Source organism: Capra hircus, chromosome 4, assembly GCF_001704415.2.
Source record: "Capra hircus breed San Clemente chromosome 4, ASM170441v1, whole genome shotgun sequence".
Classification (NCBI taxonomy): Eukaryota; Metazoa; Chordata; class Mammalia; order Artiodactyla; family Bovidae; genus Capra; species Capra hircus.
The window spans coordinates 2,463,671-2,479,672 of NC_030811.1; the positions used below are offsets into that span (position 1 = coordinate 2,463,671).

General features: G+C 46.0%; 1 protein-coding gene across 6 annotated transcripts in view; it reads right to left on the bottom strand.

The window, feature by feature from the left end:
• Nucleotides 1–16,002, bottom strand: part of RBM33 (RNA binding motif protein 33) — a 109,095-nt gene that overhangs the window by 42,311 nt on the left and 50,782 nt on the right. For 4 of the 6 annotated variants that reach the window (XM_018046652.1, XM_018046647.1, XM_018046648.1 and 1 more), the window contains 2 exons: nt 12,154–12,439; nt 8,512–8,570 (listed from right to left, as the gene is read on the bottom strand). In XM_018046652.1, coding sequence (XP_017902141.1) covers nt 8,512–8,570; nt 12,154–12,439 — 345 coding nt within the window. The remainder of the gene's footprint in view (nt 1–8,511; nt 8,571–12,153; nt 12,440–16,002) is intronic. The other 2 variants (XM_018046653.1, XM_018046649.1) reach the window with 1 other exon arrangement.

The window sequence follows — 16,002 nt, forward strand, 5'->3', positions numbered from 1 at the left end:
AATACTTTGGCCACCTGATGCCAAGAGCCGGCTCACTAGAAAAGACCCTGATGCTGGCAAAGATTGAGAGAAAGAGAAAGGGACGACAGGATGAGATGATTGGATGACATCACCAACTCGACGGACATGAGTTTGAGCAAGCTCCAGGAGATGGTGAAGGACAGGGAAGCCTGGCGTGCTGCAGTCCATGGGGTCACAAAGAGTTGGACACAAATGAGCAAATGAGTAACACCACCACTGTCAATAAATACAACATGAACCCACACTGTCAGACTCCTGGCTTAAAAGAGCTTTCTCCTCTCACACACTGCTTCTCCTGGGCCCAATCTATCCTCAGGTACCAAGGTTCCCAAGTCGGGCGTTCTCTTGATGTGAATATTCATTCAATAATGTCTATCATTTCACAAGTAAAAAGGATAATAAATTTTCTCCAGCAAATGCAGAATTATTTTAAGACTATTAGGGAGTTGTAAATACCTCACTTAACAGAATTTCTAGTACTACTGTCATTCAACCATTTGAAAGAAAAAGCTACCTTAATCTTTTCAAATAACTGCTCTGTTTTGCTTTCCTTTATATCCCTTTAAAAGTCCAAGGTAAGAAATTATCATCCTCCTCATATAATTCTTATACAAATTGTACTTCCTTTTTGCATCTCTTGTTAATTATATGATGTTATCTATGTTAATCCTATTCAGGAAGAACTGATAACTTTGGTTACAAAAAAAAAAAAAGATGAAAACTTTGCATAAATTGCTTAGCACAAAGTTAATCGTATAATGCAAAGAATAAAGAGGTTCTAACAGCTATTATGTGACTTATCAGCTTCCCTGAAAGGGTCAGTTGGTATATTTTAGTAAGACTAATTGAATACCTTAACAATGTCATTGAAACTTCATGAATCTTTCAATAAATTACAGCCTGCTGCTTCAACGTGTTTTCATTTATTAATCTCACTTAAAATGCAAAGAACTATATAAGAAACCAACAGATACTAAATAATGCCTCTCTCAGTTAATTCTGATTAAATGGGTTAAATGCAAGGAATACAGACCACTGGTGACCCCCAACACAATTAAAATTAGAGCCCACTGTCACAATGTTAATCCTCTTATTTCAGTGTTTTCCATAGATTTCTTTTTTCTTTCAGGTTATGCCTTGTTTCAATGTCTACATTCATTTTCCTAGAAGGTACTCGCTTATTTGCAGATGCATTCTAAACATTCTGAAGCACCACATCCCTAGTAGCCAGCCCTAGCTTTCTGAATGGGGCGGGGGGCCACCACAGGAACTTACATGTGCCATGGGAACATTATTGGTTCAAGGAGGAGCAGGCACCACAAGTTGTAACACTTCAGTACAAAATACTGCTTCTGAGGAACCTACTAAAGACTATTTGCTACTTTTTTTCATAAAATGAAAAACTCTTTATCCCTGCATCTCACCCCTCCAAGCTCACCCAATGACAGGCCCTACCATACAAAGTACATGCTCCACTGCAGCACTCCTGAGAAGCACAATCTTATATATTATGGTTATGATTCAACTTACCAGATGCAATTATCTTTCTCTGGTTTACTGAGGTGGGTTTTAATATTTTCAGAGAAAAGGAGAAGGTTCAGCACGATCAAGAGCCTCAGACTGACCTGGTTCCACTCCCACCTCCTGTACCAGTTATGTGAACGTGAACCTTTTACCCTTTCCAAGACTCAGTTTCTCTATCTGTAAAGTGGAGAAAATGATACCCTCTTAAGGTTGTGGAATGCAAGCTTTGCACAAAATCTGGACTACTATAATTACTCAGTGATACTCTTCATTTTCCACTGACCAACCGGTCACTAGTACGTGCTCCAGGAAGATGGTACTTCCTCACTGAATCAAGGACTGAGCACAACAGCAGGACCAACTCCACGGACTGAAAGCACGCAGTCTGTTTCAAAATTCTCATCTGAACGTATCTGCCGTATAGCTCACAACCCGCCCTCCTAACCCCCACTATGACCACAGAGAATTCAAATGGCCAAAGAGCAACTGGGTAGACTAACGGGGGTACACCTGCCCAAGGGAATATTGCTGGTCCATATGAAAGGAAAGCCCCTGGCTGTTGTGACCGAAGGGTAAACGAGTCTCAAACGCACTGCGCTGCGTGCAGGAAGCAAGACCCACAATGAAGCCAGGCGTGCGATTCCATTCATCCACATTTTCAGGAGAAGAAGCCAGATGAGGGTCTGCCAGGGGCTGGGCTGGGAGAGGGCTGCCTACAAGGGGCAGCACACGATGCCGTCTGGGCAGACGGAACTGCTGTCAATGGCAGTGATGACGCCCCTGTGTGCAGCTGTGCAAGGTCAGGCTGTGCATCAAAAGGACGACATTTTTACCAGTTAACAAAACAAAACCTCTAGTCTTTTGCAAGAAGCACTTTCAGGCACTTTAAAATAAGGTCACTTTCGAAATTTATCTGAAAAGAACTATGGCTCTTCAAGGACTCCAGGAAAAATAACATTAATTTTAAAAATGGTATGCTTTGAAGGACAAATCAGTAAAAATAGGACAGAGATTTTCTTTGCACAGAAGTCGTTCTAAGACTTTGAAAGTCTGTGCTGTTGTATTTCACTGGCTGAATTATTAAATTACAGCTGGGCAAGTCATACTCAAAGTTTAAGTCTACTCTACAATGGAACTATGTATCTCGGGATTTATGAAAGGTACTCAATTCAATGTGACGTTCTTACTTAGCTCAAAATTAAATAAAATAGTATACCACACTAAAACAGTGCAGTTTTTACACTGAGACTTCATGGCTTGACTTGGTGATCTCTTGAGTATTCCTGTGGGATCCCAGGTTGTACAGTGTAAAGAATCCACTTGCCAATGCAGGAGGTGCAAGAGACTCCCTGGAGAAGGAAACGGCAACCCACTGCGGTACTCTTGCCTGGGAAATCCCATGGACAGAGGAGCCTGGTGGGCTGCAGTCCATGGGGTCACAGGGAGTTCAGACTGAGCACAGCTGAGCATTCCTGCCTCTGAGTTATGGGCGTGGACTCCCACCACCGTCTCTCCACCCAACACACACAATACACACCGACGGGACACGCGAGTCTAGTCAACAGGGCGCTCGGCTTTATAGCCACCATATTTAACAGCTGTACCACAGTGCTAAGCTGCTCCTGTTACTGCTGCAGATGGGAATTCACTGATATGATTAAATTTGATGGTATGATAATGTATGGTAATCATGATTAATCAGAAACCCACTAGCAAATGGAGGATGTTGGGTATTATGTCACCTGCATTTTAAAATGCATTCTTGCGCTGCAAGCCTGACAATGTCTGACAGCAGGAAGAGTCTCCTCCCACAGCTGCCTGCTACTACTCACAGATCTGATCAGAGAAAATGCCCATCATGACTTCCCCATCTTAAAAGCTAATAACTACAGGGCATTGAAGACAAGTTGTAAAAACAGAGAGGGTTCAAAAGAAAGGCTTCTTTTTCCTAGCTGGAATGAAGTCTGGACTCACATCTGCAAGGGCCGTAATCAAAAAGAAACGCAATTCGCTGCAGCAGTCTCATCAAACATGGTTCGCATGAAATGCCATGTAAAATGCATCCAGAAGTGTCAGTCACCACCACCTGACACCAGGCCCCCTGCTCCATGGAGGCACAGCGCAGTCAGACCTACCTATGAGGTGCTGTAATCAGACGGGAGACACAAATCGCAACCTCAGGTATCGGGGTCTACCTCACAAAGGAATCACTAAGAAGCCTAATTCAAACTCCGCATGCTAGTCCTTTCCGAACATAACTTAATTTTAACTGAAACAAAGGTCACTAGGAAATTATTCAGCAGCCAGATTACTCAGTATTTAACTAGCTACCCTGAAATACCAGCACTGAGAATGCAAGCGTGAAGAAGCAAGCAAGCATGAAAATGACTCCGTAACTAGCCACCCTGAAACACCAGCCCTGACAGAGACACCAATGCAAAACGAATGAATAGGTTTTAAAATACCCTAAGTCAAGAATCTTCACAATGTGAGCTACTTAAAATTTATCCATATGCTTTACCTGACACTGAAACTACATTAGCAAAATCTCAAAGCAACACTTTTGAAAATATTATTAATCAACACTCCAGTGTTACTTTTTTAAGTGGACAAACTTTTAAAAACAACAAATCTTTCTGAGGACAAATACATAAATGACTAGCCATACTTATGGATAAGGAAAGGACAAAAACATCAGAGACGGCTTCTGTGGAAAGAGAAATCTTTGAAACTAATGTGTAAAACAAAGACAGTGGAACTCAGAACAGACTTCTAACAGACACAAAGACAGAAGCCTACTTGCAGAAAGGTGAACAGTCTCCCCAGCCCCACTCCCCTGCAAAAACAAAACAAGAGAGAAAACCACTACTGTCCTGCGAAATTCCACTCAAAGGTCCTGGCAGGAACGCAAATGCTTCAGGAGCAGACTAGGGGATGGTAGGTGGCTAGATGGCAGGACTGGACAGGACAGAAGGAGCTGAAAGGGAGGAGGGACCGACAGGCACTCTGCACTCCTGAGCACACGCTCTCTTCCTGTGTCTGTCCACGTTTGTAAGCAGTCACTACTTCTAAGGTACATTTTACATTCAGCAGATTAATATTCTGATACGAAAGTAAGCATGAAAACGATTCATTCTCTGATATGTGTGCTATCAACTGAGACATATTATAGTTTAAAAAAAGATTCACAATTCCGATCTGAAAAAATAAAATAGTCCTGGGAATAAAAGCTTAAGAGAGAAAAAAGCACTAATGGCTATATCTGTAACTAAAATTAAATACGTGAATCTAATTTTTAGACAGAAACTTAAATTACACAGCACTTCACTAAATTCCATAAACGAAGGAATGAAGGAAAAATCCCATCTGGACACAGAGACTAGCATGACAGAAGAAGCGCCAGCTCACTGCTGAGAGCTTAAGTAGCAGCTTCTAAAATGATCAAAAGTAAGGAATCCTTTTCTTATGATATTACTTTGACATTCAAATCTTTGTTTTTAGAAAATGTTTATTCAATTCTATAAATAAAATTCATTAATAGGAAATTAAAATATTAGTATTGCTACATTAAGCATAGCTTGTGTGTGCTCACTCACTCAGGCATGTCCAACTCCTTGACCTCACGGGCTGTAGCCCTTCAGGCCCCTAGAGTTCTAATTGTTGAATTCTAAGACTGGAGGTATTATCACTTGGTACAGTTTCTAGGCACACTAGTGCTAAATTGAGAATTCTCAAGTTTTTACAAAACTGTCCAACAAAATAGACTATTAAGAAAGTAAAGTTGAGGGCTTCCCCGGTGAGCCACCGTTCATTTGCACTTGTGCACATGAGGCCCAGGGCCAGGCTGGCTCCACTGAGCGCAGGATGCCTGGGACTCCGTAGAGACATGAATCCGCTTCTCATACAATGCGAGCAAGCGTACGAAGCTGTCCAGGAGCAGAGCAATGGAAACTCACTAAAGGGGTTTAGGCGGGGGAAAGGCCCGATCAAAATGCACTTTGCTCCACTTGACACATTCTGTAATTCCAATCTTTCCTGTGTACCAGGAAAGCACACTGATCCAAACAGACCCTATGACGAAACTGAAGCCAGCTTTCCTAAGACATATTTTATCAATTGGTGTGTGTGTAGTCACTTTACAAAGCAGAATTCAGTTTAAAATTAAAATAAAGACTAAACTTCTCTATCGAAAAGAACCAAGAAAGAGCCCGCAGGGTACACTGCCATCAGTACGAAATCGCCAAGGGGCTTTCTCAAGCCCCAACAGCACTCTCTCTTCAGGAGGAAACCAGGCTTCATGGGCCTGTGCTCGTACGTTTTACGGTTTAAGGACTAGCACTATACAGAATATTCAGCACGGGAGAAACTGAGTGGTCATGAAACCACATCTACACTGATTAAAACGCAAAGTAGAACCGATCAGTAGAAAAGGGAAAAAATAATGTTACTCAAAAAAGATAAATGCACCCCGATGTTCATAGCAGCAGTATTTACAATTGCCAAGACTGGAAGCAACCTAAATGTCCATCAACAGATGAATGGATAAGGAAGATGTATATACATATACACACACAATGGAATAGTACTTTGCCATAAAAAAGGACATTTTACCATCTGCAGCAATATAGGTGGATGTGGAGGATATTAAGCTAAGTGAAATAAATCAGACAGAGAAAGACAAATACTGTATGGAATCACATATATGTGGAATCTAAAAAATACAACTAGTGAATATAACAAAAAGGCAGCAGACTCACAATATGGAGAATAAGCCAGTGCTTACAAGGCAGAGGGCGGCGGGGATTAAGGGTGGGAGAGTGGGGGATACAAACCGCTGGGTGTAACATAGGTTCAAGGATGTACTGCACAACATGGGGAATATAGCCAAAATTTTGTAATAACTGTGAAAGAAAAATAACCTTTAAAATTATATACAAATTAATACTCATTAAGATATTAAAAAAATTTTTTTTTAAATCTGGTGTACGTAAAACAACAGGAGACAGCCTAGAGTTAGCCTCCTTCCCAATAATATTTTGATGAACTTAAGAAAAAAAAAACCCTCTATTGTAACTTAATCTGCCTGCCAATGCAGGAGATGCAAGTTCGATCCCTGAATTGGGATGACCCCCTGGAGAAGGGAATTGCTACCCATTCAAGAATTCTGGCCTGGATAATTCCTTGGACAGAGGGGCCTGGCCGGCTACAGTCCATGGGGTGCAAAGAGTCAGACACAACTGAGCGACTGAGCACACAGTTTAAGAACCAGCACTGGGGCTTAAAGATACATGTTAAACGGCAGTAACTATTTCTCAAATTATATCACACACATGACTAATCTCTAGCCTGTTTCCCATCATCTGTACACATAATCCACCTTAAAAATAAGAACAAAACATTACACCTTGCAAGAATTGCTCCAAGAGCAGTTCAGTAATATTTACCACCCTCAGAGTATTATATAACTTTTAGTTTAATTTCTCACAAACAAATTATTTTATTATCCTCTTTGTAATGACCTCAAGTAATACAAGGTTTCTTTTAGTATCAGATACAAATGTTTGCACAAGTGAAATTATAAGTAGCTGAAAACTGCAAATGATTATTCTAATTTTATATTTACACACAACCTTTCTTTATAATTTTAAACTACATTTGCTTTCATCAAATTTTATCTCTGCATTCCTAATAAAATATATACACAAAATCAATTGTGATTCTAATGCAAAAGCTCACAACCCTGAAAATAAGGAAAAGTACATTTTAAAAAATGTTAGTGCTTTATAATAACTATCAGTTAAATTATTTACCAAAAGAAATACATCTAATGACTAAAATCACACATATTTATCCTTGAGTAATGCAATTAATAAATCTTAACTATTTAGGTACCTGTTTCAAGTAAGGATCTGTACTCAATAAATGTCACCTAATTTTTAAAATAACTAGTTTTTAGAACTTGATCAGTTAATTTAAAAAAATTAGCTAATAAAGCATCTGAAACCAGTAGGAATCAGTTCTAGAAACAATATGATGTCATAAAAGATTAACTACAAATCAAGAAAGTTCCTAAAAAATACTCTGAACCTTTAAATCCAATACTGTCTTTTTGAATAATCATCTGACTACACATTCCTTTATGACCCACATAAACATGGTAGCTACTGAGGATCAAAGCTAGGGTCAAACAGGTCATTTAGGTATTTCCAGGAAATCAGATTATTTAGCATCAACAAAACTATATCTGTTTTAAATACAAACTAAAATGTTATGGTGTGGTCCTTTTTTTCCCTCAAATTGTTCTTAGAACACATTCTCACTGATATAATAAAACTATGAACTAACTACAAATCAAACCAAAAAGTCAAATAAAATGAAATTTATTTATTTAAATGGATAACTATTTAATGGACATTTTTCTTCTAATTAAAACATTATTAGAAGAATGGATAAAATTATGGGAACAACAGGAAAGTGGGGCGAGGGATGTCTTAAAGATACTCTAAAAAGAAAACCTGCATTTTTAAAATATAAAACCAGTGGCTCATGAAGACCTTTGAGCTTGTTTTTTTAAACAAGTAGACATCTTATTATTACTCCCTAAAACTGCATACACACACTCACACTTACCCAAGTGCACACATGGCTCTACACACACGATAACAAAGGCCCTTCCTCACCTAACATGAGGCAATAATAAAATCAAAATCCATATTCTTTAAGACAAAAGGCATTCTACTGATGATCCTGATTCAACAATTTTACAGTTAAACAAAATTAATTCCATTCTCAAAAATCCATTGACCTTAAGCTTTTAACAAACATTTTCTACTGCAAAAATTATTGTCAATATTTACAAATCCTTAAACTTATATTTGGCTGGAACCACTTGTATTTGCCATATTAATATTTCCTGGTGAATGTGTGCTCTTCCCTACGAGAGCAGAAGGAGCAGCTGCTACTCACTGGGAATCTCTGGGGTCCCACCGCAGGTCTCGGCTGGCTCGGGACTGGCAGCAAGGGCACTGTGAGGAAAACAGCACTCGTTACACGTGACTTCACCCCGAACCCGCCCGGAGAGGAGCACAACACACCAAGCGCCACACGGAACACAGCCTGTGTGCACAACACACACAACACATCACATTCACACTTCCGCAAAGGCTGCATGTTTGTACTGACACAGTCCCATTAAGGGGCGGGGAGAGAGCTTCTGTCTTCAGTGTACAATAATAGCACAAGCAGAAGCTTCCACTTCAACAGTGAACTCTTAGAGTTAAAATACTTCGCACCAGGAAGACATTATTCCTTTACAGTAAGAAATCTTTGTTTTCGGCATCCATATGCAGGTGATCCAGGGTATCTAACCCGAGCTACATTTTCCGACGCCCATCGAACACAAATTTATATCCAAATCCTCCAGGCTCACGAGGGAGGGAGGCGGGAGATGAAGTGAAGCGGGCAGAGAATAGAAAGTGTGCACACACTGTGTGGCTATCTGTGTTGGTTGCTGTAGCACAGAGCACCCTACTCGACAACCTGCCATGCCGAGACCTGTCGTCCGTCTTTGTGTTTCAAGAGGCACAATTCCATCAACTTGCCAGAACAGTGGTCAAATAGTTTCAAAAACAGGGAAAAAGCCAAATGCTAGTTCCACACCCTGCATGTTTAAGCTGTTTCATACATGAACCTTATACTGATTTTGATTTGGGAGGTAAAAAAATCCCCTCGCAAGAGGTGCCCACTCTATGGTAGCATGCTAACCCTCCATTAAAATGTCCTGCCAGATGCGTCCAGGAAGGTCTCAGCCGGCCAGTGCAAGGGCTGACCTGCAGCCCCCTCTCAGCTTCACACTCCAGAGTCCTCAGCACAAGGACTCCGGAAGGTTATATGGAAATGCACCTTTAAAGAAGTGACGGAGGGAAAATGAGGTCACAGGGGTGGGCGGGGGGACCCTGATCCAATATGACCAATGTGCTTATAAGAGAAGATCAAACACAGACAGACACAAAGGGATACCATGGAGAACTCAGCAAGAACAATATAACAGCATTTAGTTTTAATTTTAAAAAGTTCTGGTAAATCAGCACCACAGAAGCAACATAATCAAAACTATTTTTAAAATAGAGCAGTAAGACAAACTATTTTTTACTTATTATGATTAAGCAAAGAATTCGGTACATTAGACTTCTGATTACGATCACACTTCTACTTACCTGCTTCCTCCCCCACTGTGAACAGGAGACAGTTTACAACCTGTGATGCTAAGAAACCATTTCAGCTGAACCGTGAACTCTTTATATCTGACATTCAATATTTATATCCCACACTGTCCCATGAATTAATGGACCAAGTTTTCAACTTTAATAGTGAAAATCTGGAAAACAAGTTAAATTTCCAACAAAACTGGCTGATTACAGTATGATAAAACACTCTTCATCCTTGAAAAGAAAGTAGGTGCTATCAGACAAAGGTGCGCATACATCTCTTTAGTTTTTTAAAGCACCTTTTGGCTGTGTGAGGCTGAGAGTCACGGGGTTACTCTATCTTTTGCGTACAGAAGACAACTAGACAACCAGCCTTTCTCAAGTACAACAGCGGCTTTCTATTTAACTAAGTGCAGTCAAGCTGCTGTTTCCAGAGCTGCCCCAGCCCCTAAGACCTGCTCTCCATGACCTTAGGCTATCTCAACCTTCCCGCGTCACTCCCTCCATGACCCTAACCTCCCAACTGCAGGACCCCACAAGCATCTCCTGGCCCCTTATCATCCTGCACTCCATGGCCTTCACTGTGAGCAAGACGCCTCCTCTACTGCTTCGTCAACACCCTAACTCCAGCAACTCCAATGCTGTCTAGGCTACCCCTGACGCAGAGAGGGGAGTGGGTTGGAGAGAACCATGCAGGCGGCCAGGTCTCTCCAAGCTCATGGCCGACAGCCCCAGGGATGCTGGGGCTGCCCAGCACTCGCACTCTCCTGCTCCGCAACGGCCATCTTGGCAAGACACTCTTCATCCCTGTCGATGCACTCGTCTCCCACGCCTGCACCCCATTCCCGCTCAAGCCCACGTCAGTGTACCGCCTCCACGTCACCAAAAGCACCCTGTCCGAACCCCACAGACCTGGCAACTGCAGGTCCAGCACCCAGCCTGCAGCCCACGGCCAGCCACCGGAGCACTGGGCTCCACCAGCCCCCGTCCTCCACAGTCTCCCGGCTTCCCCCTCCCTACAGACCCCCAGCTGGCATGTCACGAGCCTCAGGCTCCAGGCCCCAGGTCCATCGAGATGCCAACAGAGCCCCACTTCAGCTTCGCACCCAGATCTCGTCTGCACGCTCCCTAGCAACCTCACCCTAGACACGTGCGCCCGCGTGTCTAGGCGCACCTCCAGCACAGGACTTGCCGACTTCCCCTGAAAGCCTGCCGGGCTTGAGCACTCCGTGACAGCAACCCCGCCCTCCAGCGCTCGAGCTCCTTCTGCGTAGCTGCATCCTCTCTCCCGCCCACACCCGGCCCATCCATCAGTCCCGCCCTGAGGCATGCCTGGCTCCTGACCCAATCACTGCCACCCCCTGAGCTGGGCCACTGCACTCACCTCCCCGCTGGTTTCCACCCCTGCCGCCCTCACGAGCCCCCTCTCAACACAGCAGCAAGAACAACCCTTGTCAAACACAGAGCGAGGATGCTATTCCTGTGCTCAGACTCCTCTAGTCACAGCCCACTTCATTTGGAACAGAAGCACAGCTCTCAGGACGGCTCCCAGGCCTCACATGACAAGCTTCCACATTTCTCTCCACCACCGCACTCCACCACGTGTCACCTGGCCTCTCTTCAGTTACCTGAGCACAAAAGGCACAGCCGCATCAGCAAGAGGCGCCCCTGCACCAACCGGCCCCTCTGCCTGGAAGACCCCTCCGCTGGCAGGCACGCCCGCAGCCCCGCCCCTTCGGGTCTTCCCTTCTCAGCGCAGTCGGGCCCGCCACCACGGGATCCCCGTGCTCTCCTCAGCACTGCGCTTCCCTCCAACGCGCCACACAGGGCCCTCGTGTACCATCCTCACAGCTCACTGTCGCTGCTAAGGCGCTAGACGACACCCACAGCAAGCGCTGACCGCTGTGTTCACCGACAGATCTCCAACACCACGGAGAGCAGCATCTCCATCAACGCTGCGCTGAGCAGGTGCGTGAAGATATGCTCTGTATTCACTGCTTAGCACTAGTCTCCTCGCTCCAGGAACGTGCGTCTGTGATCATGCCACCAGAACTGACCATGAACAGACGGATGTGTACCTCTGGAACTCAAAGGAAGCAGCACGAGTGGCACCTGAGGGGAGAGGCCCTTCGCACTCAGCCCCGCCGGAAGTGACAAGGAAGGCCCCCCAGAGCCCTCCACAGTGGCCTCTAAGGCCCTGCACTGTTGCCGCACGCTGGCAGTGCCCTCCCCGGGGCGCCGTGACAGAAGACACACAAGCTGAGAGGGGCCTGACCCACCAGCCAGCGCGCATCAGAGCAGCGGGAAGGAGTCGGGGAGCCCCCGGCGTCCTTATGGGCCTGGAAGTGATGACGGACCAGCCAGTCACCTGGAGCGTGGCCACAGCAAAGAAGGCACGTACCTTGGACGGGTGTCACCACGGCCCCTTTGAAGTGGGGGTTGATGTGTATGTTCTTGGGCTGCTGCGGGGTCACGGGAGGAGGGGTCATCATCACGCGGGGGGCCTCGATCTGGGGCGGCATGTGCATCCCCTGCGGAGGCGAGGGGTGGTGCGGGTGCTGCAGGGGCAGCAGGGGCTGGAGCTGCTGCTGCTGGAACAGACTGCGGATCGGCTGCTGCGGCGGCGGCGGCGGCGGCGGCGGCGGCGGCTGAGGCTGTGGAGGAGGAATTAGTCTTGGAGAGTACGTCTAAAACCACCAAAAGAGACAAAGTCACAGCAATCAACGCTTACAAGGAAAAATGCCAGTGCCTTACAGTCTTCACACTGACTGCACTGTAAGAGTTGACTCAGAAATAAATTTATTAGTAACAACTTGTATAGAACAGCAGAATAAATGAGCTGCTCCGCCTGCTCACGGTTATGGCTACTGTCTGACGACGAGAGCCAACATCAGGACAGGGAGGGAAGACTGCAGCCCCCAAACACGACGAACGGATTCCAAAAGGGAAAAACTGCAACTCAACCATCAGAATTGCCTGCCAGGAGCCATGCGCTGTGGACGGAGCACAAGCTGCCTGGGCGGCCCGCTCCTCCAGAAAGCCTATGAGACGGCGGGCAGTGCAGGGGCAGCCCCGTTAGAGAGCAGGCTGCAGAGAGGCCCAAGGGCTCCCAGAGGGGAGGAGGCGGTTCCTGAGAAAGTGGCCTCTGAACCAGGAAGGAGGGGAAGGAGCCAGGCGAGGGGTGGAATGGCATCCCCTGAGAGCGGCAGAGGGGAACACACGCCTGGAGGCGCACTCGCAGACCAGCGTGGCTGCAGCAGCACTCCAAGATCGGAGGGCGCGAGAGTGGGAACACACCCCCCCTCCACGCGGTCAGGGATCTCGGGGTTACTTAGTGTAACAGTCTGGAGAGAGGAGGAGACCCCCACCACAGCAGCAGCCTCAAGAGCACTGGGCCTCCTCCCCTCCGCCGGTGTCTTAAGCACACGCTGAAAGGTCTGTATGTGGAGTAATTCACCCCCAACAAGTCTATGAAGCCAGCCCTTGTCGTGACCCTCCTCCTCCAAGATCGAGCGGCCGGTGAGCAGAGGAGCAGAGAACCTGGTTCCACAAGCCCTGCCTGTGAGCACTCATCCAACCGGCCACTCACGGCGAAAGAGGCGACAGGCCGCCACCGGCCAGGGCACCCTGCACACTGGCCGCCCGGGAGGACGCCAGCCTTCAGCGGCTTCTCAGTTCCATTCCGGAGCCTCTACAGTGTCTGACGACGATGACTAACAGTGTGTGACAGACGAGGGGAAAGGCGACAGAAGAAGACGGACCATTTAACAGGCCACAGACACCAAGAGCTAAAGGAGAGAAACAGCCGTGGTCTGGGAATTCTGAAACCCAAGTGTACACGACCTTGCCGAACCCACCCTTCCTCGGGGAGGGCTTTCCTGAAGATGCAGAGCTAGCATGAATCCCTGGACACACATGCGCTCCTCTGACGCACGGTATCTGTAGCGTGCACAGCTGTGCGTGAGCAATCTCTTCTATCCCGCTCAGCACTGAATCCGCACGGGCAGCGAGTTGACAGAGGGACAGCTAAACTGAACCTCAGCTCAGCTGGGAAAGCACGCAGGGCGGGCCCCTCACTCGGCCACGCGAGGGACTTTTAAGGAGATCACAGGTTCTAAACAAGGGGAATTTAGGGCCTGGGCAACAGCCATGCAGAGAAGCCCAGGGCAGCTAGGAAATGAAGAAACTGAGCTGGCAAGAGGTGCAGGCTAGAGACGCAGACTCATGCGGAGAGAGCAGATGGCAGGAAGGACAATGTTGCCGAGCAAGAGCTCTGATCAGAAACTGGCCTGAGAACAATGCAGCCAAAGAAACAGGAGAGAGAGAAGGGGTCCCGCTGGAAGAGAAGAGACTACACCCCAATCTCAAGACACGCAAAATAAAAGAGCCTCAAGAAAGAGGAGCTCACAGGTGATGCCCAAGGGTCCAGAGAGCAGTCCACTAGGACAGACTGCAAAGGTGAGGAGGCGATTCTCAGAGCACACTCAGGACTGGCAGGAACAAAGTGCCAGCACCAACAGATGGACCAAGGAGAAACCAGACACAAGCAAAGCCACGGCAGAAAAGGAAGCGGAGACACGGACCGCTCTGGGGTGGGGCACGGCCGGGACCAAGGTGGGCACAAGCGGAGCAAGGCTGAGGCCATGTTGGAGAGCTGTGACTGCTTCAGCAGCCTGCAGCTCCAAAACACCACTGCTGGCCAAGACGCACGCACAGCTCACTGGCCACGGCTCCAGCAGGCTGAGTCAGGCCGGCAGCAGGTTGGGCCTGCTGGCACCTAGAAAAGCCCTGGCACTAGCGAATTCCAGACACGATGCTGCTGTCAGGAGGGACTTGGGTCAACTGACACTTGGGCAACACTTCTAGAGCACTGAGGGCCCCCAGTCGAGCCTCTCTCTATGGGTAAGAAAGCAGGGAGTTCGGTTACTTTTCCAGGATCCTGGAGGAACAGCTATGTGAAAACTGGTCCTCAGCTGGCTGTTTCCCCCTTCAGAGGCCAAAATCATGGAGCTGGCAGGTCAACACACACAATGGAAGCTGGGGGCGAGGACCCAAGATGGGGAAGAAAAGGAAAAAACTGAAGCGCCCACCTTCCTGCTATCAGAGAAGCTTAAAAACAAATGGCTGTATGAGCAGAGAGCAGCTATCCATATCATCAATCTCTTTATGCTGTGATCAACCCACCTGCCTTTCTTCCCTGTTCACTGAAATTAGAATTCTCATGCAAAAGTAGTATATCACCTTCTCTACTTTGTTATTTCACAAATGAATGCCTAGTAAAACACAGTTTTCTACACCGAGGTCAGGTGTGATTTTCCCCTACACTCACCTAATAATGTAGGAGGACAGACAGTGTGAACACATATTTACATTAAATAAATCTGTCCTTAAAGACTAACTTCTGAAGGAAAAACTATAAAATACCACAGTTAACTGGAAGAACAACCACCAAAAAAAAACCACTACACTTCCTGTCTTTGTTCCTGAGATGTCTCACCTCTGAAACACAGAGAAATTCAAACGAAGCTGAAATGACAATTACATGATTTAGTCCTAAATTATGAAAATTTTTTTATGGATATGACAATCTCTGTTTCTATGGAGAGGAGATGACAGTTATTTGTAAGAGAAACTGCTACATTTAAGGAAAAACCTATGGTAAGCAGTATGTAAGAAAAAATATTTTATAAAATACACCATTATGGTTATATTCTCAATGTAACAGAGTCTGTGTTTTCAGAATGGTGCTCACAGGAGCAGTGCCTGTCCACCAGCAGAAGAGATGAGCAAGGTTCCTGTGTGGTTCGACCCCTGGAAGACATCAGCTCTCTCACTGCTTCTTTCTTCGTCCGTACTGGCAAAGAATCAGTCTTCACTACCTCAATACTAGAAGACTGGATTTTTAAGACCATATACTGGATGAGTTACAGGCTGGAATCAAGACTGCCAGAAGAAACATCAACAACCTCAGATATGCAGATGACACCACTTTAACTGAAGAAAGTGAAGTAGAACTAAAGAGTCTCTTGATGAGAATGAAGGAGGAGAGTGAAAAAAAGCTGACTCAATACTCAATATTAAAAAACTGGGATTTTTTGGCATCTGCTCCCATCGCTCCATGGCAAACAGAAAGGGAAAAAGTGGAAGCGGTGACAGATTTCCTTTGCTTGGGCCCTAAAATCACTGCGGATGGTGACTACAGCCATGACATTAGAGGACAGCTGCTTCTTGGCAGGAAAGCTTCGGCAAA